This window comes from Scleropages formosus, chromosome 7, assembly GCF_900964775.1.
Source record: "Scleropages formosus chromosome 7, fSclFor1.1, whole genome shotgun sequence".
In the NCBI taxonomy this organism is placed as follows: Eukaryota; Metazoa; Chordata; class Actinopteri; order Osteoglossiformes; family Osteoglossidae; genus Scleropages; species Scleropages formosus.
In genome coordinates this window covers 14,915,498-14,940,814 of record NC_041812.1, presented here as the reverse complement: position 1 = coordinate 14,940,814, position 25,317 = coordinate 14,915,498, and the positions used below count along the sequence as shown (strand labels likewise).

Here is a 25,317-nt window from a genome sequence, read left to right as displayed (position 1 = left end):
CAAGCATGCTGCTTACTTTGCTGTTTTCTCTTGAATGAATCCTCTTTTTCACACAACTGCCACACTTACTTCCCTGAGATCAAGCCTTAAACACACTTCATTATTACTGCACAGACTTTTGCAAGGGAAACAGAGAAAGTCAGATGTTTTTTTAGGAATCCAGTTTTAATTCCCCGACAAGCTGCGTGTTAAAGTGGCCTACATGAAATAATATCTAATTGATTCGTTTGATCTAATTTGACTCATTGATTCTTGCTGCTGTTCAAAAACTACAAATCTTTTTTTTTGGTATCACCCTATTGCTATTGTATTACAGTTATATCACTATGTTAAAGCTATCTCTAAATGAACAAATGCTACAGAACTGAATGCAGTTAGGAGTGCTTGTTAATGTCATAATAAGAAATATGTGTTCGTTATTGATGTCCTGTTCAGCATTGCAACAACTGGAGTGCTAATTAAAATTTATAATTTAAAATGGCAGTTTTCATGTAATCATTGCAATTAAGAACATTTAGAATAATTACAGTTGGCTGTCCGATATTCACCCGTTGAAATGGGAATAAATGCTGTAATAATGGATAAGAGGACGATAGATAATAATAAGATGATAATAAGACAGATGATAAGATGGATAAGTATAGGTAATAGATTGAACATTGATAATAAGAAACACTAATTTAGCTTTGAGGGAGCATTTAATGACATTTTCTTGTTTGTGCCCTCTGCTCTAAAAGCAGAGCGTATATGTGGAGAGACGGGACTGTGGGCTTTGTTTAATCATGCAAATTGGGTGGCACAATTCCTGCTTGCCTCTCTTGGTGCTTAGCTGGACAACAAAAGGAAACCCACCCTTCTCTCTTTTCTCCATCTTCCTGCGTTGGACATTTCGGAGGATTACAGAAGCAATATTTTTTCCTCTTGGATAAGGGCTACAATTGCACACACACACACACAAACTCGTACAGAAAAGCACAAAGCCACACATGCACAAATACAGGCTATATAGAAATATGCAAACAAGAAAACACATATTCAGAAGCGCACGCAAACTTACATCAATATAGGGTCCTGTAACCGCAGGCAATTTATAATCTTTTATACTCTTTTCCATTATTCCATTCTGCTATAGCTGTAACAGAGGTACAGTGTATTAGTCAAGTATAACACAGGGAAAATGGGACAGCTGGTCAGAGACATAAATCCCTCCATTACAAGAGCCGGCTGGCCAGTTTTTGTCACTGTGTTATTTTTTTTCTCCTTCTGTTGATTTGCCTATTTTTTCAGTCTAAGATTTGGATCAAATCCACAGATGAGTGTAGAGTCAAAATGAATGACTGCGCGTGTGTTTCTTTCTTACAGAAGAGCGATGGATAAGGGACTTGCACTTATTGTCCCGTTTAACATCTTGTGATGTACTCTCAACGCATAGCATAGAGATTGATTTATATAGAAACGCATTTTAAATTGTTGTGTGGCTGAGAGACTTGGTTTTTCATGCGGTCACCCATAGCCTTGTTCAGTTGGATGGTTTTGCATCGTGTCCGCCTATGCTTCTGGACGATCACTTTCCAGCTCTCAAATATTTGAAACCACCTTTATGTGTTACCAAGGTAAACTCTTCTTTCTTCTTACTAAAGAAGCAGTGATTGAATTCAAGAGCTGGCTTGTATCACTATCAGGCTTTTGGGGTAGGTGTATGGAAAAATGACCTTCCATGGGAATATAGAGACCCCAAAAGCCTGATAGTGACAATGTGCCCGCAGCCAGGACGACTCACACACGAACATACACTGGCTGAAAGTACACAAACACAGGCACGTGTACGTGAGCCCGCCGCCCCTCCTTCAGTGCTGTGAGGTGTGTTGGAATATCCCAGTGACAGGGTGCCAGCGATGTGGTGCGGAGAAGGGAATGAGGGCAGGGAACTGTGGATCTGTCTGCGAATGGGTCCTGATGGATGTGACCTAGTTAGCGTTTATACTCCCATGATGCAGTTCAGCCACCGCGTCATTGCAGCAGACAATGTGCTTACACTTCCCTTTGTCTTTTAAGCCAGTGTTCCCCAGGACCCAGATCGTTTGGGTGAAGTGCGTGGCCTTATTGCCCTTCCCTGTCTTCGCGCTCACAGTTTGTTGTGTCCGAGAGTTATAGGTGTATGAATTAGTTTTGGAATGTGGGAACTCTTTTAGAGTCGCTGTGTCTTGTCACTTGAAGTTAAAGTGTGGCACCCCCACCCCCAACACACCACACCCTCCCATAATTGTGATGATGCTGGATGTTGTTGGCCTCCTTCTGACCTTTCTGTGTGACTTATAATATAACCGTGGCACTTTTAAGGGAGAGGGAGGGTGCGGTGGTGCAGCGGGTTTGGCCGAGTCCTGCTCTCTGGTGGGTCTGGGGCTCGAGTCCCGCTTGGGGTGCCTTGAGATGGACTGGCGTCCCGTCCTGGGTGTGTCCCTTCCCCCTCCAGCCATATGTCCCGCGTTGCTAGGTTAGGCTCCGGCTCACCACGACCCCGCTCGGGGACAAGCAGGCTTTTAAAGGGACACAAATAAGGAAACTGATGCAAGAAACATTTGCATTTACGTGGCTTATCCAAAAATCAGCAGTACTGAAACGTTTTTATATAAACTGCGTGATAGTACTATAATTCTTCAAAGGCCAAATGTTGTGATGTGTATCTGCTACTGCTAGCCGGAACTCCCAGAATGCATTTGCAGTATAGTGTGTCACCTCTTCCCATCCCTCATCACATTTGTCCCTTTTTCCTCAACTCCGTGTGACGGGTGAATCGATGAGAACTTATGAACTTAATGGACCACTCCTCTGGAACACATAGGCTGGAGTTACTTTTCATCTTAATGTCTTGCTTTTTGCATTTTCACTTTGTTATGAAATTGTGACACTGTTTAATGTCATTCTTCTCACAGCCTTTGCTATGGAAATGTTCAGCTGCTGTACATTATTTGCTTCTTGTTATTTACTTAAATCATTTTTAAAAAGTGAACATTTTCTAGCTAAAACTGTGGCTGATCTGAAGCTTAAGGAACTGGTATGCTGCTCTAGGCTGATGTCTCTTTCTTTTTTCTGTCTCCTTCTCTCGGTTCCCCAGGTTCCACAGTGCAGTTCCGGAAACTTGAATGGATGGTTCCAGTGTCCTGTAGGGTCCTAGTTGTAACTCATGTGGGACAGTTCCAGCTTCACTATGTTGGCCCCTGACAGGAGACTGTAGTACGAAACAGGAGACTGTACCCCCTTTGTCCATAACAGGGTGGACCAGTGAAAAGACTGCGTTAAGCTCCGGAGGTTGGAAAAGTCATCATGTAGCCCTTCTTTGGCTCAAAGGGACAGGCCAATTTCTTTTCACTTGTTTTTTTTTTTTGCTTTTTCTTTTGTTTAGTTGGTTTTTTGTGAGTTGAAAATGGTTCTGTACACATCACCATTCTCCAATGCCTTTCTGGAGTTCCTGAATAGCTTGTCTTGGGGTTTCATTTTCCCTTGCTATTGGCTACTGGACCGTCTGCTAGCATCCTTTCTAGCCACCTCACTGGAGAAGAGGAGGCGCTCTCAGGACCCTTGTTACTTTCTAGCCTTCTGCGTGCTGGTGTCCACGCCACTCTACCTGCTGTTGCTGCTAGCTGCATTGCCCTTTGCCCTGCTGGGCTTCCTGCTTTGGGCGCCGCTGCAATCAGTGCGTCGACCCTACATCTACACCTGCCAGGCGGGAGCGGAGGGAGCTGAGGGCTTGTGTGCGCCCCCGGGAGATGGGCGCCCACTGGCACGGAGCTTCTGCTTCAGCAGTGCCAATGTGTGCCTCCTGCCAGACTCCCTGGCACGATTCAACAACCTATCAGACACACAGCGGCGTGCTCGCGAGGTAGGCCGCCGCATCCGCAACGGGGCCAGCAGGCCTCAGATCAAGATATACATTGACTCACCCACCAACACGTCCATCAGTGCCGCCTCCTTCAGCAGCCTGGTGCAGCAAGGTGGTGCCTTCCGCCGCACCTCATCCCTGGACCACCGACCAGAGACCAACGGGGATGCTGAGCAGCGGGACATGGGGGCTAGCTCACAGAATGAGGAGTGTGTGCCCCTTGCTGAGTGCCCCTTGCATCCGACGGAGGTTCAGGGAGTCCCCGATTGCCCCCTGCATCCCACAGAATCGCAGACTCTCCCAGATTGTCCCCTTCATCCTGCAGGAAAACAGGGCCCACCTGACTGCCCCCTCCACCCATCTGGGGTTCAGATCAGCATCAGCGCCCCGGAGCCAGAGGCCGAGGAAGCAGAGCCTAAGGGCAATCATCAAGTCAAGGAGGGTGACATGGGTAGTCTGGACAGCTGCATGGCATCCAGGGAGTCGCTAAGCCGTTTCCACGTGGGGGATGGCGGGGTGTCGAACAACACCCTCTCCCATCGCACCTCTGTCTTTAAGAAGCCCCTGGGACGCAAGAGGCGCCATGGCGATGATAGCTTTGACCACGAGGTTTCTGCCTTCTTCCCTGCAAACCTGGACTTCCTGTGCCTCCAGGAAGTGTTTGACAGGCGTGCGGCAGCCAAGCTGCGAGGGCAACTACATCGGTACTTCCCTTTCATGTTGAGCGATGTGGGTCGCTATGGCTGGAAGGGCTGCTGCTCCCGCTTCAAATTCTTAAACAGTGGCCTCCTGCTGGCCAGCCGCTACCCCATCCTGGACGCGCAATATGAATGCTACCCCAACGGCAAAAGGGAAGATGCCTTGGCTGCAAAGGGGGCCCTTTTTGTCAAGGTGAGATGTGTCTTCTCTTCCCAAAATTATAACAACACAATCACTGGAAAAATATGAAAAACTCCCCAGATGAGATATCTACCCATCCATTTTCATTGACTGCTTGTCGCAGAGGTCCGGAGCCGATCCAAGAATAACTGGGCGCAAGGCTGAGTGTCCATCGTAGGGTAGCCACACACACGCCCACAGAGTGACTCATAAATTCGCACACTGTGGGCAATTTAGCATCACCAGTCCACTTGAACTGCATGTCTTTGGACTGTGGAAGGAAACCAGAGCACCCAGAGGTAATCCATGCAAACACAGGGATAACAAACTCCACACAGACTCAAACAGATTTGAAACCAAACCCAAACAGCTCAGGTGCTGTGAGGCAGCAGCTCGCAAATGAGATATGTAATTAAAAAATATAAAATGTAAAAAAAAAATCAGAAAATAAATATCTTGCAGGTAAAAACAGTTATTTTGATGAAATCAGCCAGCTTGCATGGAAATACTGTTTAGTCACTTTCATTTCATCGTCACCAAATGAAAAGAACATAATACTTGAGGGCCATTGTAGTCTTTGAAAACACTTTGAAACATGAAATGAAGAAAAACAATATACTGCTTTTGCCTACAAACGCAATGTCATTGTGGTTCATGTGGAATTTTTGTATTTAATTTATATCCAAAATTGACAGTAAAAAAAATATATATCCGGCTACAGAGGAAATGACATTCGTTCTTGCGAGGAGTCAAACATCACAAGTAAAATCTGAACTTTTCCTTTTCTGTTGTGGTCTTGCCTCGAGCATATTGTGTTTGAGAGAAAGTGAAATGCTGTTCATAATTTCTGCCTTTCCAGCATTCACCTTGCTCTTCTCAACATTTTCAACACTTTTAACGTCTTTCATCATTATGAATAAATGAATATTAATAAGCAGTAAAAGCCAAATGAGTCGCTTGTGTCGTGCATATGCTGATGTGTAAAGTTGACGGTAGTTTTAGAATGAGTCAAAGTCACTAGATTCACACTGATTAAGGCGTTTTGCGCTGCTCTGTCTGATGTGGTGTGACCAGGGTCACCCAACGGGGCACTGAGCGACAGAGAAGATCTTTAATTATGAGAAGGAGTAGGGTGATAAGTCAGATGTCCGAAGTCCAGCCACTGGGGCAGAATGGCTGGGCTTCCGTCTTGGTTCTGTGCTGGTTCTGCATCTGGCCCAGGTCCAGACCCTCCTGGTGCAGCCCAGCTGCTAGTAGCTTGCCAGCACTGATTTATCTGCAGGGATACGCAAAACCAACAGGCTTCATAAACACTGTCCCTCAGACATCATTAACAGATAGGGACTGGCAGCGTGTCTAATCTGCAGTCCAACATGCCACTCACTCCTAACTGCGGCCTTTTTATGACATAACAACCGTGATATTCCATGGGCTTGTGTCCATTCTGGGATTAGCCAATAAATGCCTGGGAACATTTCAATAAAACGTGGGTTTATAGAGGTCCTGGAAGCTACCATAATCATGCACACTGGACTCTAATGCATATGCATTAAAGGAGTCACTCCAAGTTTTTATGAAGGTACAATTCAACCGTAATACATAGTGATTTTATTGACTTTAGTTTGCCATTTTTTATTTTAGTAACACTTTAGTAACTGCTGTCATCCAAGTTTCATATGAAGGTGTACTTTAGGCTTCATGGTTTAACTTCTTTACTGCTTTAACATAGTCAATTAGAATTATAAAGAGCAATTAACTGCAAACCGGCTGAGTCAATAAATGATGTGTGTTGTGCAAACGGTATGGAGCCAGTGTTACACGAACTGTGGTCACAATCCCCTTCTTCTCCCTCCCTCTTCCGGTTTCTAGCCATTCTGCTCTTTTTTTCTCTTTTTTTATATCGAAGGCTGCCTTTGCAAATTTAAATTTAGGCTTTACTGTTGTTTTAGGACGAAATACAAACATGGGTTTACTGCAGAATTTAGTCAGTGTGTTTACTGGGTTTATGTTCTTTAATGCAGCAGCTGTGTGGAGTATACATTTGTTTAAACGTCTTTAGCTGTCACGGGACTTGCTTTTCCTGGAGCTATTTAGATCATTAAGGTATCCAAAGATGTTCACGTTGGAATTTTGTGTGAAGACTTTCTAGCCTACCATGACATGACCTTTTAGCTTTTTTTAAAACTGACTATGTATTCTAGAGTAATTTCACAGCGAGGTGTCACTGGTCTGTAATGAATTTATGTTCATGTTATACTGGTACTACATTTTAGTACTTTAAACAAATTACATTTTCCTGAGCAGTTTTATTGTTGCATTCAGGTTTGACCTCTATTAGTACTGAAACATTTTTGTCATCATGTCATGCATCCATCCATCATCAGTAACCATGGCCACCTAGGGGGCACACCAAGGGCAGGGTGCCAGTCCATTACTGGGTACCCCAAGCAGGGTTTGAACCCCAGACTCACCTACAGCTGGTACCAGCTGAACCTGCCATGCTACCATGCCCCATCAAGTTGTATAGTTCAGCAATATCCTTTATTCTATTTTAATTTCATCATTGGCATGTTTATCTAGAAATACATATTTGTATTATTGCACAACTACATAACCCAATGTATGATCAAGGCACTATGTTGAAATTAGTGATTAGAGGGCTAGAGAGTTTTGTGATATAGACCACAAATAGACAAGGATCAATTATGGAGGGAATCCAGGAAGATCATAAATCAGTGTAGGGGTTGGACAGACATGCTCTGAAAGAGACAGACACGGCCTTCTTTTTGGAGTAGAGAAAGAAAATCTGTGCCACACATCTCTCTCTGTTAATTAGCTGGACAGTTAAGGAAAGAAAACAAACCAAGAACTTATAATTTGCTAGGCAAAGTGAGAACTATCAGGGGTACAGGTATATTTTGTTATAAATTATTAAAACTTTCAAATCTCAGTTTCTGACAGTCTAGCTTTTTAATTCTGAACAATAAAACAATAACACTGAGCATAAATAGTTACAGATTAACACTCTGGCTCCTGCCGTTTCCTATTTTCCCAAAGACATTTGTTGCTTTAGAATAGCCATGGCTTTCCCCGAAAGCTTACGCTAACTGAGACAGTTGAACTGAACCTCTGGATGACTGCAGTATTAATCTGCTGTGTAGTTCTGACACTAAGGTGAAACATCAAGTTACTTCTTAGGTTTCCATTTTTCTGTATGGACTGTGAGATATCCCGTCTTTACACGTAGGACCTTCTGCACTATAATGTGGTTTACTGTACTCTGATTTGAACCCAGCTTGACGTACTACTCACTGACCATTGCACAGTGTGTGCATTAGTCAAATCCATCACTAGCTGCATTAGGGAGCTCTTTCCTAGGAGGATATGTTTGGTTTTTGCAGAACCACCGGTTTCCCGGGGGCTTGATTTGAAATGCATCCTCCTTTCTAAAACTGTTGCTCTCATTTTTTATGTATGTATTATTAATGGGTAATTCCTCTCTGTATGTATTATTTAGCATTCTTTTGTGTTTGGGGAGTGTTATTATAGCGTTGCAGTGTTTCTATTGGATGCCTGTAACATTAGGGCAAAGTCTGACTGATTGTAGCCTAATTCAGCCAAGTCACAGCTATGGAATAAGATGACGACCCAGCACAAAGAAACAATATTTAACCGTTTCCTTTACCTGTGCTGCTGTGGATAAACATTAAGTAGAAGTGTGTTATTTGTTGCAGTTCTGAAATATCATCACTGTTCTTGTTTTTCTTGCCTAATTTCAAAAATTGTTTTAAAATATAAGACTTGACAGAGCTTGGGTCAGCATTCGGCGTGCAGTCTTCTTTTGTTGGGATCGGTATTGGAGGAGAACATGCCCATTTTGCTTCTAGTTTCACATGGACAGACCTCTGTAGACTTCGTACTAGATACTGAGTTTTTGCCACTCAGGGTTTCCGGTCTGAGATTTCATCATAGAGAAACCTTCAGAGGCAGGTATAGGTTTATTAATCACATATAGCACTGGTTTATTAATCACATATAGCACTGTAGATGGAAAAATGATGATCAAGATCTGTGAAATAAATTACCTTTTTCTTCTTATGGATGTGTAGGTCAGAGGTGTGCAGCTATAGACTTTGGGCTCACGTGGTGGTGTGCTTCTCAGGAAGTCCAGCAAATGGGGTTTCTCCACTTGGGTTTGCTCCTCTTTAACTACCAAAAAGTTGGCTCGTTGTGAATTCGTTAGTTTTGGCTATGCTAAGTGTGTATGCTTGGCCTGTCATTCCTTTAGAAGTCAACTGCAGTTACCTGGAGCTAAACCACTTTTGACTTCAGTGCGTCAGAAGAGGTATCCAAAGCTTTTGAGATATCAGTTTAACTAGGGCTTAATAAATTGTTTGAAAGTCAAGATAACAACGTAAAAACTCTTATAGCACAACGGTTTGTTGCCAATTATTTTGACTTGACAGTATGAATGATATAGCTTGACTAAAGTGATAGTGATCTTAAGGGATCATTACCGCTGGTTCTGAGCGATGAGGGCTGTCTCTTCATTTTGTCAACTGCCTGTTTTCATCCAGTATGTCACTGCCAGGCTATTCCTGTTTCCATGCATACTACAGCTCACTATGCAGGTTACCAGCTGCTTTTCAGCCTTTTTAAATAATCTCACAGTAATGATCCGTATATTCACCCCAACTGGTGAAACACATGAATCATTAATTCTGTCTGTTTTTGCAGCATTCTGTTAAAATAGCTGCAGCTGTAGGCCTGTATGCATTATGGTGTTTTGCCGATGGTTGAAAGTAAAACACGTTTAACAATTTGGCATTTTATACATTGAGGTGTTGCTATCACTGTAATTATTTACTTAGCTGACCACTTTGCTCAAGGTACTTACAGTTTTCTGAGTATTGCTAGTTTTTAGAATGCAAAGAAGCAATCACATGATTTCAGTCTTAGAGGAAGTTCAGTACTATAGTTAAAACAAGTTGAACATATGAAAATTGAACAAAAATAACTGGAAAAATACATCTTGACATCTTACATCAGACTTTTACAAAATTAAGCTGAAAACATATACTAAATAGAATGGTGGTGCAGCGAGTAGTGCTGCTGCCTCACAGTCCTTGGGTGGTGGTATTACAAGAGAACATGGATTCAATTCCTACACAATCTGTGTGGAGTTTGCATATTCTCCTGTTCTGCATACGGTTCCTCCCACACTTCAAAGACATGCAGTTCAGGGGAACTGGTGACTCTTTAATTTCCCTTAGTGTATGAATGGGTGGGTGACTGCATGTGTGGCTACCCTCTAGTCGACTGGCATCCTGTCCTGGGTGTACCCGCCTCAATCTTGCATTCAATGCTTCTTGAGATAGGCTCTGGTCCAGCATGACAGGACTAGAAGTTATTGAAATTGGATAGATGGATATGCAAAGTATAATAGACATCTTATTGACACAGCAGAGCAGAGACAAAACTTATGGTGACAGGTAGGTCTTGAAGAGGTGCCTGAAGGTCAGGAGAATGGAAGCAGGTGTGACGCTGTGAGCTCATTCCACAGTTTAGGATCTAAGAGAGCCAATGTTCTTAGTGTGTCTGAAAAAAAGGGACACAGAAAGTAGGCAGCCAGAGGGAGAATGGGGATTTTATGGAGTAAGTAAGAAAGTATGAGAGACTGGGAGTAGTGGGGTATAGTGCTACGTAGGGATCGGTGTGTTCTGATGAGAGACCAGAGTAGGACACATACATGTATAATATTGCTCATGATTATAAATTGTGTTCTTTTGCACTGTTGCTCTCAATGTACATACAGCTTTACTGAGAGTAACATACATTTTTTGCAAACACACCTTGTAAAAAAAAACATCTCAGATTGGGGAAAAAGTGCACAATTTGTCAAAACACACTGAACAGTTTCATCTTTATTCTTCCCCAGTTGATTTTGTCATTGCCTTTCTTTATCAAAGGCGAAGTGAAGTACAGTTGTTGCAGTCTAAATGAAAAGTACACACACATTGTCTGAAGCCGCTTGTCCCAAGCGGGGTCGCAGTAAACCAGAGCCTAACCCGTTAACACAGGGTGCAAGGCTGGAGGGGGAGGGGACGCACCCAGGACGGGACGCCAGTCCATCGCAAGGCACCCCAAGTGGGACTCGAACCCCAAACCCACCAGAGGACAGGACCCGGCCAAACCCGCTGCACCACTGCACCCACCTTTAAATGAACAGTAGTGCTTTTTAAATGAAAAACAATTTAATGTTACATAATTTATTGAATTTTTAAATATTTTTTTCACTTGAAATATTAAAGTGTGTCTTTGTTTTGATTGTAGCCAAATGAATGAAGCCAAATGGTCCCTGTCGCAAGACTACATGTAGTGCAGTGATGACAAAGAGGGCAATATAACCTGGACTTTGCGTGTCTCAAGTACCTTTTGAGCAAGATACCTTAATTTCTCCACCTCAGTCACTATGTTAAAATACCCAACTGTATAAATGGGCTAAACTATTTGCTTTTGCACACAAACAGCATAAGCTGAACAATAAAAGACTATATACTACAACCAAAACTAAATTGAACCATATAGAGTTACATATAAACCAAGTTTTTCTTTCTTCACGTTAACACCTGTCCACTGCCTCTACTTAGAATATTGAAGACTGAGCGAAACAATTCATCGATAGCAGGATGCTTGTTGCATTTTCACCACATCATTCCAAAACTGTAGACTTAAAGCTGATTTAAGTTATTGCTGCCATTTGTACTTTTTTCTCTGAGTTTCCTCCACATTCGAAAGTTAGCTTCTTGTGTGAATTGCTGATGCTTAATTTCCCTTTGCATGCAAATGTGTCTTTGGGTGAATGGCCTTTGATGGACTAGGATCCCATCCAGGGGATGCCCTACCTTCAACCCTATGCTTTTGCAAAACAGCACAAGTTCTTGTACCAATGTATTGATGGTGAAATATTATTTGAAATATTTTTCTCCATGGCATTTTGTCCATTGCTTATATGTGTTTCAATATCAGTTTCAGTTTTAAAAACATTATGCAATCAAATGAAGATACTTGTCCATTTTGATGTCTATGCAAAAAAAATGCAAACATGTAGGGCGCATGACATGAGGGATATTTAATGCTTGATATAGAACAACACGTGTGTATGTGCTTTCCACAGATGCACAAGTAATCAACTGAGTGCAAACAGCCCTCACTTAAATACCATTTTCTATGTTTTCCATGTTCCAGTTTTGTGCAGGAATATGTTGCTGGATTTGAGACAAATCACAACTTCCCTCACACATTTCTGACAAACACACACACACACACACACACATTGACTGAAACCGCTTGTCCCATGCGGGGTCGCGGCAAACAACATTTATTAAAATGAATGGGAGAGCCAACCGAGAAGCTGGTCATCAAGCGGTTGCTAGGCAGCGAGTGTGTGTGTGTTCCTGGCGTCAACCCCACCGTCAGGGTACATATTTCCTTGCAGCGCTGTGGCTTCACAATAATATCTGCTCTTAGTGGTGGGCATGAACGATTCTCGGTGGATGTGGGGCTTTGGTTTTCGGATTTGGCTGCTGCAAGCAGCACCTTACAGTACTTAGATTTTGTGTTTTCTGGTGTCAGGCAAAGGAGAACTATGAACATGTGCTGAATTAATTTTGTTATGATTTGTGTTCTGCTGTGTTCTGCGCAGGTCACCTTTGCTTTGTGTTCGCAGTTCATGAAGTAGATTTGATTTTGTGATAAACAGATGCTGTTCAACTCACGCTCACTGAACTCTCTATTATCAATCAGATTATTTCTGTTAAGTCTGGTGCCCCTGGGAAACTTCTGATTTCATGCAGTATTGTTTCGGGTGCACTTTTTGTTTTATTATAATAAGACTATTCATTTGACTGATGCTTTTTCCTCAAGCAACTTGCAGTGTTAGGTTTGTACACTAAGCTACTTACAGTGATTTACCCATGCAGCAGGGTTATATTTACTGGTGTGGTTCTGGTAGAGGGTGGCGCGGTGGGTCGGACTGGGTCCTGCTCTCCGGTGGGTCTGGGGTTCAAGTCCCACTTGGGGTGCCTTGTGATGGACTGGCATCCCGTCCTGGGTGTGTCCCCTCCCCCTCCGGCCTTACACCCTGTGTTGCTGGGTTAGGCTCCCGCGACCCCGCATGGGACAAGCGGTTTAGACAGTGTGTGTGTGTGTGTGTGTGTGTGTGTGTGTGTGTTCGTTCGTTCATGGTAGGTCTTACTCAAGGCCTTGCTTGAGGTTACAGGTGAGGATTGAAACCTAGATCCTACCTTTTTTTGACTGCAAGGCGATGACTTTGCTGCGCTACCTTTTGCTAATCTTTTTTTTGTCCTGATGACACATTATTGTATTGAAAAAGTTTTATATCACTTTATCTTTTCCTTTAGTGTTTATTTTCAAAGAGGTTGTCAAGAAGAAGTGCTTGGGTACTTTGCTTATAACAGCCTGTTGTAACGGGTGTTATAGTATTTTAACATTTTTCTTGCACATGGGGGTGCAGATGCTATTTAGTCAATAAATGCTGATAAAATAATTTATAAGAAGAAGAATTTGCATTTTTCTGCCTTAAACTGAAATAATAGATGAGAGGGTGTTGTAAAAAGGAGCCAACGGAAAAAGGAGGCAGCTTGCCAGGGAACAACTGGTCTGGGTGTTTGGGCCGAGACCTTCGGAAGGGTTTGAGGTTCAGGCACTTTGTGTGTGAAGCAGGTGCTGTGGGTGCAGTAACATCGGGGGGCGGGTGTTACTGGGTGTGGAGAGAGGCTGGTCAGGCCACACATACTTTAATTACCCAACGAGTGGTAATGTTAATTAAAAATGTTTCCCCTGAAGAGCAAACGCCCTCATAATTATGGCTTCCGAAGCTTTCCATTTGTGTCACTAAGTGCTGCTTTTATGACTTCAGAAAAAGCTGGGGAAAAAAAAACTTTTAAAAGGAGCAAATTTGCAGTTCCGAGGCAGCTTGAAATCACGTCACAAAAACATTTCTTGTAGCATTTTGTCTCTCCACTTTTCAGTTTCATTCAATGTACTTTATCGGAATACACCGCTGACTGTGCGTCTTTCCGGATGTCATTATCGAAGAGCATAGATTCTCTCAAACCCAAACAATGAGGTAAAGCGTGTCTTACCAGACACGTATTAGCGATCGCTCGGTCACGCTGCTTCTTTTAGAGCTCTTTGTCTCCTGTTAACATGTGTTTTAGCAGACGAGAACAATTGATCCCGTGAATCACCTCTTTGGGTCACTCTGAACGCAAGGAAATAATTCCCTCAAAAAATGCTCTTGCCCCATTTTACTTGCCATCGAGCATCATTCCCTAGCAACAGCCAGCATTATCTCGAGCCCCCATGGTAGAGTAGTACTGAATACCATACACAGTTTACTGTGGCACACCTACACGTTGATGTTGACGTTGACATTCACACTAACATTTATTCATTTAGCAAATTATTTTCTTTCTCACCAGTCATGCTGAGCAAAAGTGCATTTTGCAACGAGCGGACAGCTTCTGGATGCAGATAGTTATTTTGGCACAGAGAGTTTGCCTGAGGGGGATGTGGTTGTGCAGCGGGTTTGATTGGGTCCTGCTCTCCAGTGGGTCTGGGGTTCAAGTCCCGCTTGGGGTGCCTTGCGATGGACTGTCCTGGGTGCGCCCCCTCCCCCTCCCCCTCCGGCCCCATGCCCTGCGTGCTGCCGGGTAATGCTCCGGTTCGCCACGACCCCCCTTGGGACAAGCGGTTTCAGACATTGTATGTGTGTAGTTTCTCTGATACCACCATTTTTTTTTTTTTTTGTCTCATAGCACCATGTCTGCCATTGGACTTCATGCGAGTAGCTGCATATAGAACTGATAGGAAATACAAAGGTGATCATGAGAGATGGTGCAATGCAAATTTATGGAGCTGTTAGGAGATCAGGAGAGAACTAGGTCTGGAACAAATACATTTTGAGACCATATACAATACAAGCAGACACACAAATTGATCCTGAGCCACCTCCTTAATAGGCCTCTGTGTGCACTTTTCTCTTACCATTTTCCATTGTTGCGGTCTGCTGCTGGGGTCCCTGTGGTCCAGACTAACACTGTACCAGCTCCTCAAATGTTCATTGTACAGGAGGAGTTCAATATCCAGAGAGACGGGGAAGGTGAAGCGGAGAAGGAGGCAGCGGAGGGCCAGCCCATTGTAGTCTTCGTGTCTGTTTCCGCTTGTCTCTGGAGCTTCATGACTCATACGGAGCTGACAAGTCCAGGCCAGTGTGCGGTTAAAATTGTCGAGTAGTCAGTCTCTCCCATTTTCAGCTCATCAGAATGTATATCACAAACTCAAGGGCTGAAAACCATAAATGCCAGCAGATAGAGGCGCGGTAGATTTACTGTCCTCGCTAGATGGCTTTGGAGCAGATCCCGTCGGTGGAAATGGAAACAGTGGCAAGAAGCTGCAGCCCGCTCTCTTTACCTCATGATACCTGTCTCAGTCTTCTTTCCCTCTGTCCCGCAGGTCCAAGTGGGCACCTCTCCCCAGGAGCAGAGAATTGTCGGCTACATCGCGTGTACGCACCTTCACGCCATAGAAGGTATGGCAACGCTGAATACTTGTGCACACACACACTTCCATGCCATTGAGGGCACACGCTCTGCTGTGTGTAAGGCAGGAAGAACGATGGTGCCCTGTTCCCTGGGGGGGGTGTTTCCACTCCCCTACTTCATAACTCTTTAAGACCCTCCTCTCCCTGCTGCTAAATAAATAAATTAAAAAACACACACTTCTTGTCTCCCATGGCAACTGGCACAAGCTATTTTAAGCATCGTGTCTATTTAAAGGCTCTGCCCCCATTTTTTAAAAGACTGATCTCCTTTCTATTTACGGAGCCTCCCACACATTCCGCAGTCTGCTCCTTTGGCCGTATTTAGCCAAACTACTATTATTGAACAGAAACGAATGGAGAATGAATGAGAGGATAGAGAGATAAGTCTTGTGCATGAAGCACCGCACTGTTGTTGTGTTCAACATGAGTCCACAATGGAGCACATCTGGCTTGTGTTGTGCTTCCTAATTAATATTTTGATTGGTCTGACATGGGTGTGTATTAGAGGAGGTTACATTAATTCCTATTTGAGCATGTATGAGTTTGTGTACGAGTCAAAAGGTGATGGCACATGTCGAAGTGTATGCCACCCTGATATCCTAGATTATTGCATTTCATCTACCTGAGTGCTCAGTAACCTACTTTGGCTGGTAAAGGCCATGACTGTTGTGGTCCCAGGGAGGAGCTCAAGCTGGCTGGCTTTGCAATATGGGTGACTGTGAGGGTGTGGCATTGCACCCTCCCCAGGAGCCACAGTGCCATGCTGCATACTCGCTTCATTCATGCCATTTAGTACTCCTTCAGATGCATTTACAGTGAAAGTGAGTTTGATGGAAGAGAGATTTCGCTCACAGATGAATATGAGCATTGTGAGTTACAGCCCTGTGAGTGTCAAACAGTATTCCAGTTATATAGTACTGATTTGTACTCAGATAGTACTCCACACTGAGAAATTGGCAGCACATGTACATCCGTTGTTTGTCAAGACTGACTGAAGAGTGACTTGATGCCTCTCCGGCCTACTGTGAAAATCAGGCAAGAACATGTTGACCGTCAGCAGAACAGCACGTAGTAGAGTAAATAAGGAACTGAGCTCGTTACCAAAATACTGCCGATTAATGTCGCATTCGGGACCTGCTGTTGCACCTTTGAGAAAATCAAAGTAACGGCACTGTAAAAATGAAGATTATTGGTTAAGGGCTGTCATTACACCCCATTAATCTGAACTGAATTACCAAAAATATGCAACTGTATAAATGAAACAAAACTGTTCTTAAGTGTCAGTCATGCAATAAGGTATTAGTAACTATAACACAGCCTGTTTTACTGTTTACTTAGTAAAAACCGGTTATATTAAAGGCAAAAATGTGACGAGCTATGTAAAGGGCTTTGGGGGAAAAAAAAAGGAAAACATCTGCTAAATCTTTGAACTAGGACTAGAAGTAGGTTGGACATCTGTGATGAAAACTGAAGATGCCGTGATACTGGATGCTGTTCCACACAGGGGTGAACATGTGCTGCTCCCCAGGTAGCCAAGTTCTAAGAGCAACTTTTAGAAGCATCTACTCAAGTATATTTGCTGGGACTGTGAAGATGTTTGCGGTGTTGCTGTGACATACAAATCACGGGGAAGAGGCTCAGATTGCTGCCTGGTTCATTTGGAAGGGAGACATTATGCCCCACACAGTCTGTTCTCAAACAAACCAAAAGCACAATACTACATTCCTCCTTTTAAGCAGGGCGTATTGATTTCCTTTCTTCATTTTCTTCTTTTGATTGTCATCAAGTGTGACATTTAATAAGTCATATTTCCTCGTCATTTTTCCATAATTGGCTCTTTGGCCCTTTATTGCTTATGACGCACTCTGTCATGGTCAGTCATAATTCATCAGTTCATGAAAATGATGTCAAAGGCAAGCTTGATATTCAATATTCAGTGCTCATATAGTTTTCTTTTTTTTTTACTGTAAAAAAATGTAATTGCACAGATAGAGAGACATTTTTGTATTACTCAAAATAAGCTCCCTTCCACTGTGGCTCATTCGACCGCTGAAAAACCGATTACATCAATAGATTAGGCCGTGCATGGTATGTTTGACCACATCCCTCACCATGATAAGCAGGCTCTCAAAATGGGTGGATGGAAGGATAGATGAATGGAAGGGTGGATGATATCTTCTGAAAACCACAGAGTCAAAAAAATCTAAATTTCATTTGACATTTGAGGAAAACGGAGCTCTTGCAGAATTATGGAGAATTAAAACAACTGAGATTAATATCAGGCAATATCAGTGGCGCCATTGTGAGGCAGGATTAGTCTGACTGCAAAGCCCAGGTCTTACCACAATTGTCTGATTATAAATGTTATCGCCCAATGAAATGCAGAAGTGCTAGTGCCAGTGAAACAGTACACCGAACCTGCATCGTAAGTCCCTGAATACTCAAAGGACTTGGGTATATTAAGGTATGTCTGGAAAAACAAATCAGCCAGATCTTCTCTACTGAAGTCTCTATTCCATTTATTTGAATTAACATAAAAACATAAAAATTCCATTGCATTTGGTAGAAAATATTATCCAGCACTGAGAAGACAAGCTTATGGAGGTCATGCTGATTCAACCATGCTGTTAACAGCATCCTATGCATTTCAGAGACAGGATCTTTACATATGGGTCATTTCTCGCTGTGAAAAGAACACGAAGCGATGATGGGGTCTCTCAGAATGCTATTTATCATGTTTTTTTCTTTTTTGCACTGACACTACAGTTTTGGAGGAGAAGGATTCTACCCCATTCTCTTATGCAAGTACACGTTACCTTCGGCACTCTGTTGGAAAATACCATGAAAGATAGCTCTGCAGCATCCTATTGTAGGGACTACACACACATTTCCAGAACCGCTTGTCCCATACGGGGTCACGGGGAACCGGAGCCTACCCGGCAACACAGGGCATAAGGCCGGAGGGGGAGGGGACACACCCAGGACGGGACGCCAGTCTGTCGCAAGGCACCCCAAGCAGGACTCGAACCCCAGACCCACCAGAGAGCAGGACCGTGGTCCAACCCACTGCGCCACCGCGCCCCCCTTGTAGGGACTACTGTAGTGTAACTCAAGCAGTGAATAGACTTACGATCACTTTATTGACGTGGATGTATCACATTGAGTAAGTGTGTGGCTTTCGTTAAATGGCATTTTTATATGAGATGTTCTGGCCACTGGTTGTTTTACACTGCTGTGAGTGAGGGGGACTGCGTTCTCATCTTTCCCCGAAGTCGAAACAGCTCGTCCATTTGAAGGTATCCCATTACTGCCTCTGTTTCCTTTGTTTATACAGCTAGGCTGTTGGCTCGTTAATAATTCACTTTGTTTAAAAAGGCAGTTTATGTTGTCGCATTCTTTGAGAAGCAGGATGATCCAAGATACAATGTGGAACTCCTTCCCCAGGATATGGACAGGTCCCATACTCTCTCCCTTTTGGTCTGGGCCAAAACAGAACCCCAGTGGACTCCAATTTCTCTCTGAGCTTTAGCACAGTGGGTCGGAGACCGGCTTAGTTCTCTTTAGTTTTATTCCTTCTTTCTCATCATAGTTTTAATTCTGAAAGATGGTGTGGGAATTATTCGGAAGTCGAGAGTAAAACCAAACTAAGGGATGATCCAGAACTGAAGCTTTTAATGGCTGTGATCACCCTGGGCAGACAATGTGTGCTGTACCTAAAACTAAACTAATCGCCATCGACCTTATATTCTTTAGCTTCGTGTAGCGGTAATGACCTCTTCGTGGCGACATCAGCTGATAAAAGATCTAACAAGAACATCCTCTTGTTTTGGATTCAGCAGTCACTGTGAACTATACAAGGTAGTTTATTTGGTAGATGGCTGAGCGCTAAAATGCAGTTCAGATGTAGTAAAGGTACAAAATGCACATATTTTTATGTATGAATGTATGCATTAGTCCCAGGATTAGTCCTGCCTCCTGCTGTAGTACCCTTGAGCAAGGTACTTGCGTTGAAATCCTTTGAGAAGAATTACCCCGTATGGCTTTACATAAAATCAATGTAATATTTAAAACGAATGTAACATTGCTTAGTATGATGGCATATCTGGTAAACACACTAGCATTTATACAGCTGGCCAATTTTAATGGAGCAGTTTAGGGTAAGTACCCTCAAGGGTACTACAGCTGGATTTAGGAATCAAACCTACAGTCTTTGGGTCCAACAGCAGCAGCTCTAATGACAACGCTACCAGCTGTCGTCCCCCCATTAAAAAGTGGACAGACGAGTACGTTATTCAGCTTTTGTTGGCCGAGTCCTTGCAAACTGATGTTTGAGTTTCAAACAGACGTTGGGGCTGAAATGTGTCCCGAAGTTGAGGACCCGGTCTATTAGACCGAACAGCCCAGTGACACCTAGCTGTCAGTCATATGAAACGTATATAAGTAGTGGATATACGTTTACTAACCTTCACACTCCTGCGTGTGCTGTTTTCCACAAACCCGGCACTACCCCCACCTCCACCTCTCTTTTGTCCGAGACTGTACCAGCGGGGGGCTTATCAACCTCGCCGCAAGAGCTCCGGCAGACTCGAAGCCAAGATGGGAAGTAAACTAAGCATTTGCCCAAGCGCACAACTGCAGTTCAATACTTTTACTTGCCGAATTCGTCTTTTGCGTGTCCGGGCCAAGGTGACCTTTTGAACAACAAAGGATGAGACTGAGAGTGTGGGAGTAACGGACTTTTTAATGCGGTCGCAATCCCTCGTTTACGAGGAATAAAATTTAATTTCCGCAATAGACGTAAATGACACATCGACACACATCAATCCATACGCTTAGTTTTAGGGTGCGTTTACATGTTTACCCTTACGTTTTCCCTCATCCCAGTTATCTCTTAATGTAGTATTTCTGTGCTTGTTACAAGATATGACTGGAGGTGCGATATTATCATCTTCACCTGATGCAACGATGCTAACCGCGCCCCTACAACCACAGGAGATGCCTCCGTGCGCTGTGAGCAGCTGGACTTTCTACTGGAGTGGGGGGCCGAGTTCCGAAAGGCCACCTCCAGCCCACCTGAGGGCAAAGGCCTGGAGGAGCAGGTGGCCTTTGATGTCATTCTGGGGGACCTGAATTTTGACAACTGTTCTTCAGGTACCAAACGTACATTAGTAGTCTTTGCACCTATGATGTGAGCGCTTTGTCAGGGAGATTTTTAGAAGATGCCTCTTGTACGTATGCATTATTATTATTTAGAAACGCCTATAAGATGTTGGACGTCTGAAGGATGCGTAAGGAGGCGAGACGTTGTGACACCATGTCAGAAGCCGACTCCTTTTAAACCCCCAGGGAGCATCATGGGGCAGGTTTTTGATACACCCCCCTTTCTCCCCTCTCCCAGAGGACAAGCTAGAGCAACAGCACACCCTGTTCACGCATTATAAAGATCCCTGCCGCATAGGACCGGGGGAAGAGAAGCCCTGGGTGCTGGGTGAGTAGGCCCGTGTGGCCGTGAGCACGGCTTTCGGAGCGGCCGAGGGCCTCGTGATGGTTTGTCATTGCTAGGGCGTTAGTGTGACCATTAGCAGAGCGACGGAGAATACAGATCTGTGTAATGTGTGACTTTGTGTGGCGGGATCTGTGTTTACTGATTTCAAACCAGTGTCTGTGCATGTTTGTTCGTGGACTCTAGTCGTGCGCTTCAACTTTCAGAAGCAACCTTGCTGTTTGGGTACGGCAGTAAACGGTAACTAGAGTTTTCCCCCAGGTCTGCTAATCTTGCGTTTATCTCCGAGCCCCCAACTAACATCACGACCCAGTCCGAACTCCCACGGAGGTTCATAATTCATCTCGACCAGCTTGCTCATGCTGCCCCATCGGCATTGCGTGTCCCTCGGTCCTTTTGTGCATCTCTCTTTCTTCCTGGCGCTTGCAGACGGAGCTATGACCTCTCTTCTGCTGATTCGTGTGTCTGTGTATTTTTCGACAGGTACGCTGCTAGACACCAGCGGCTTATACGATGAGGAGGTCGGCTCCCCAGAAGGCCTCCAAAAGTGAGTCCCTCCTTCGCAAACCTGTCCTGCTCTCACAGTGCCTTGGAATCAGTTTTTTTCAGTGTCTTATGGAAAGAAATGCAACTTTCAAACCTGCAATAAAAAAGCAAGTGGCATTTTATTCACTGTAAATAATATATATAAGAATTAATTAAAATAAGCAAAATTATTTTGAAAACATTTACTGTATATTACTATATTACTGTGAATCAGTGTACAGCCACCCTGTCAACAGCTTCGTCTGCAGCCCTGTAACCACCCTGTTTGAGAACTGTCAGCAAGACCCGAGAGAGAAAACAAACATTTATTCTCCTGTGTATTTATATGCTCGTGCATAAGAGTTTGGAATTTTTTTGATATACGACTTGCCTGGGTTTAATGCTATAATCATGTCTGTCCAGAGTAATGGAGAATGAGGAGTTGCGGAAAGAATACTTAGTTTACCCCATTAGCAAGAAACAGTGTTCCAGTCAGAAGAGCCAGAAGATCCCACTGAAAGGCAGCGGCAGGAGGATTGACTACATCCTGTACACTGATGAGGGCCTGCAGCAAGACTGGAAAGTGGTATGTTCCACCTCCTCCTCCTTCCATAGGGGAAATGCTAGGGTATAGGAGAGCTGGTATCATAGTGGTTTGTGCTATTGCCTTTAGATCCAAAGGTTGCAGGTTCAAGCCTCCCCCTGGCTGTTGTGCCCTTGAACAAGGTACTTACCCTAAACTGCTCTAGGGGAATTATCCAGCTCTATAAATGGGTTTTTTTTTTTTTTTTTTTTAAAAAAAAAAGGCAGTTGCTTTGCTGAAAAGCATCAGCTAACTGAGTAATCACTGCACCTCAGTTTGCATTTATCCATTTCCTCCAAAGCAACTTACAATTATTCAGCCATTCATACAGCAGGGTAATTTTACTGGAGCATTTGAGGGTAAGTACTTTGCTCCAGGGTCTTAGAGCACTAGGTGAGACTTGAACCAGTAACCTTTGGATTGAAAGGCAGTACCTCTAACCACCACAGCATCAGCTGTCCCTTTGTTAAGCTTTTCTGTGCACAGTGAACAAAACACAACTGCTGCCCTATAAAGCGCAACTGAGTGGTTCGCTCCAAGAGATTATCATAAAAAGCCACCAGTCGTATCTCAAGACCTATTAAAGAAGCCACGTCCCTGTGGATGAATTTGTGCACCTGAAGCAGAGAGATGATTTTGGGCAGCAGATATGATGTGTTATTGTGCCCCCTTCTGGTAACACCAGGCTATTGCATGATTTCTAATTCAAGGTCACACAAACATGTACCCAGGGCTCCAGTCACACTTAAATGCATGTAAAGTTTACAGAAACTCTTTTAATTTTTAAGTTATTAAATATATTTTTACTGTAACCTTTACACTGTTTTTATTTACTAATAATTCATAATATACGGTGCGTATCGCGAACAGGGCCGAGCACGTAATTATGAGGATAGTAATTATTGCCTTGATATTTTTACCATTGTTCATAGCTGCGTTAACTGAATTAATCAGTACAAAAATTTGTTGCCTCAAATTTCTGCAGGATGTGGAGGAGTTTAGCTTTGTCACACAGCTGTCAGGACTCACAGACCACCTGTCCGTGGCCATGCGCCTTACGGTGTCCACCGGGGAGGAGGAGCCGTAGGCCTGGACCACGTCCCGGGGCACACCCCTACATCATCATAAGGACAATGAATGGAGAGGCGCTGGAGGACTTAGAATGTGAGGCAGGGGAAGGACAGAGGGATGCGGGGGTCCGAAGGTGGGGATGGTGACAAAGAACTCGCAGTGGACCTTAGAGGATCCTCCTGTTCAGAAAGTCAGCAGAAAACATCCCCTCCCCTCCTTTGTTTGTGCCATTCCTGCCACATCGTAATCTCGTCCTGCAACCAGACCATCACCGAGGGTGCTGGATGTCACTCAATTCTTAAGCCATTTCTTTTTTTCTTTTTTTTTTCCCCGTTTACACATTATTATTGCTAAAAAGTGACTATAAAATATTTCAGTTGTTTCACTCACGCTGCCCGCTTGTCAGTAGGTTTAGTTGACTGTCTTTCTCTTGTCCGAAACGGTGTTTTCGACGTCCGTGGTGAAGGCTGACGGAGGTTACGCGACCGAACCCGGGTTTCCCGGTGCTTACGCTCATCCGGCTCTCTGGAGACGACGTCTGCCTCCCGTCTCACTTGGCCGCTCACCCACGCTGACCTGCGTGGCCCCTCTTTCTTCACAAACCCTGACAAAAGTGTCTTTTTTCTAAGGTCTTTCTAAAGATTTCTACTACCAATTTGCCATCTTTATAGAATGTTTCTATACATAAGGCATTAGGTTTAAATGTACTGGAATACTGTATGCTGAAATCTTGCATCTCGCATCATTTTCAGGCAGAAGCTGTTCTAGAGCAGCACTTCTGTACTTTATAGGCACTTGACTGGCTCTTTGCCAGCCTGGGTTTATATGAAGGCTCCGAAGGCTCGGCAGGGAACTGTGGAAGAATCATAAGAAATGACTTTGCTGAGTTTATGGGGTGGCTTCGAACTCTTGGCTGGGTGTACATGTCAAATCCTGGTGGCAGCAGCATGTTGGAATGAGCTTCCTGGTTGGCATTCTGGTGTCCAGGGTGATATGTATGTTCTCCTGGTACACCCCAAGATGTTTCCATGGCAACACTGTCTGCGAGTCCCAGGCCCAGGCCAAAGTTGCAGCACTGGTTTGGTGTCTCGCTTTCTCTGACTATAGTGTTACTGTTAATTGCTAGTTTTAAGAGGCCAGAAGAAGGACTCGGACAGCTGCCGGTGTAGTATTAACCCTGTTCTTACTCCAGACCAAACTGTACTGCACATGAGCAAATGTTTACATGCCAGATTCTTCTGACTCTGTGCCCACCTGTGTAGATAAACTTAATCCTGTACCTGGGATTTTTGCCACCTGCCACTCATGTTTTTATATTCCAAAATGCCTCTATTATTATTATTATTATTATTATTATTATTATTATTATTATTATTGGTGTTGTAGGTAGAACTTATATTTTAAAAAAAAACGTTATCCCAACATTTAAAATGTTTGCACTGAGCTCCCAGAATGCAGCAGTTCTCAGGACTCAGCCCCAGTGTCATTGTCCTCTTCTCCAAAACGACTGACACTCTCAGTTCAGTCCCATTTATTTTTACAGAGAGCTCTTCTCACCAAGGTGAACAGGTGAACAGGTGAGTGCGAACACATTTCCGACGAGTGGTACAATAGAGAAGGGAATGGTGACGCGCAGATTCTCGTCTTCGTCTTCGTCTCGTGGAGTTGGGCCGCGAGGCTCGGGCGCCGAGACGGTTCCGGCTCCCTGGAGAGCGCTCTACATATAGTTCTGGCTGCGTCGCTCCTGGGGGGTCAAGTTAGAGTCCCTGTCTTATGATTGGGTCCTGCGATAGCTGCATGCTCTTTGTGATGGTTATTCACGGCTTCTAGTCTCTCTGCTGCAACACTTGCAATGACTTTCTTTCTCCTCTTTTGTTTCACTCAGTATTATTTACCTTGTTTTTTGTGACAATAGCTTGCTGCCACTTCAGGTTGTTTTCTGAACGTGGCAAGAAAAGATTTTTTTTTTTTTTCTCTTTTACAGCTTGTATCATAATGGCATATTCTGCTTTTTAAAAAAGAATACCTTGAAATCACTGGCTCCTTTGTGTTTTTATTTCTCTGGTATTTTCTCTCGAGAGGTTACCCTGTTTAAATATGCAAAGTTTCCGTTGGACTTCACCACATAAACCACCTCGATACTATACCCAACAGCTGAATAGTTCAATGAGAGCTCAGCACTGTGTGTGTGTGTGGGCGAATGCCTTTATGGCACACCACCCACTTTCTAGGTTACGACTGTCATAAGA

The 25,317-nt window shown here is 43.8% G+C and overlaps 1 protein-coding gene across 1 annotated transcript in view; it reads left to right on the top strand.

Moving 5' to 3' along the window:
* smpd3 (sphingomyelin phosphodiesterase 3) overlaps nucleotides 1-25,085 on the top strand; it is a 39,118-nt gene extending 14,033 nt beyond the window's left edge. The window contains exons 2-8 of the mRNA XM_018739242.2: nucleotides 3,116-4,771; nucleotides 15,299-15,374; nucleotides 20,379-20,537; nucleotides 20,785-20,874; nucleotides 21,373-21,436; nucleotides 21,838-22,000; nucleotides 22,983-25,085. Coding sequence (XP_018594758.1) covers nucleotides 3,425-4,771; nucleotides 15,299-15,374; nucleotides 20,379-20,537; nucleotides 20,785-20,874; nucleotides 21,373-21,436; nucleotides 21,838-22,000; nucleotides 22,983-23,084 — 2,001 coding nt within the window. The 5' untranslated portion in view covers nucleotides 3,116-3,424 and the 3' untranslated portion in view covers nucleotides 23,085-25,085. The remainder of the gene's footprint in view (nucleotides 1-3,115; nucleotides 4,772-15,298; nucleotides 15,375-20,378; nucleotides 20,538-20,784; nucleotides 20,875-21,372; nucleotides 21,437-21,837; nucleotides 22,001-22,982) is intronic.
* Nucleotides 25,086-25,317: the final 232 nt, after the last annotated feature.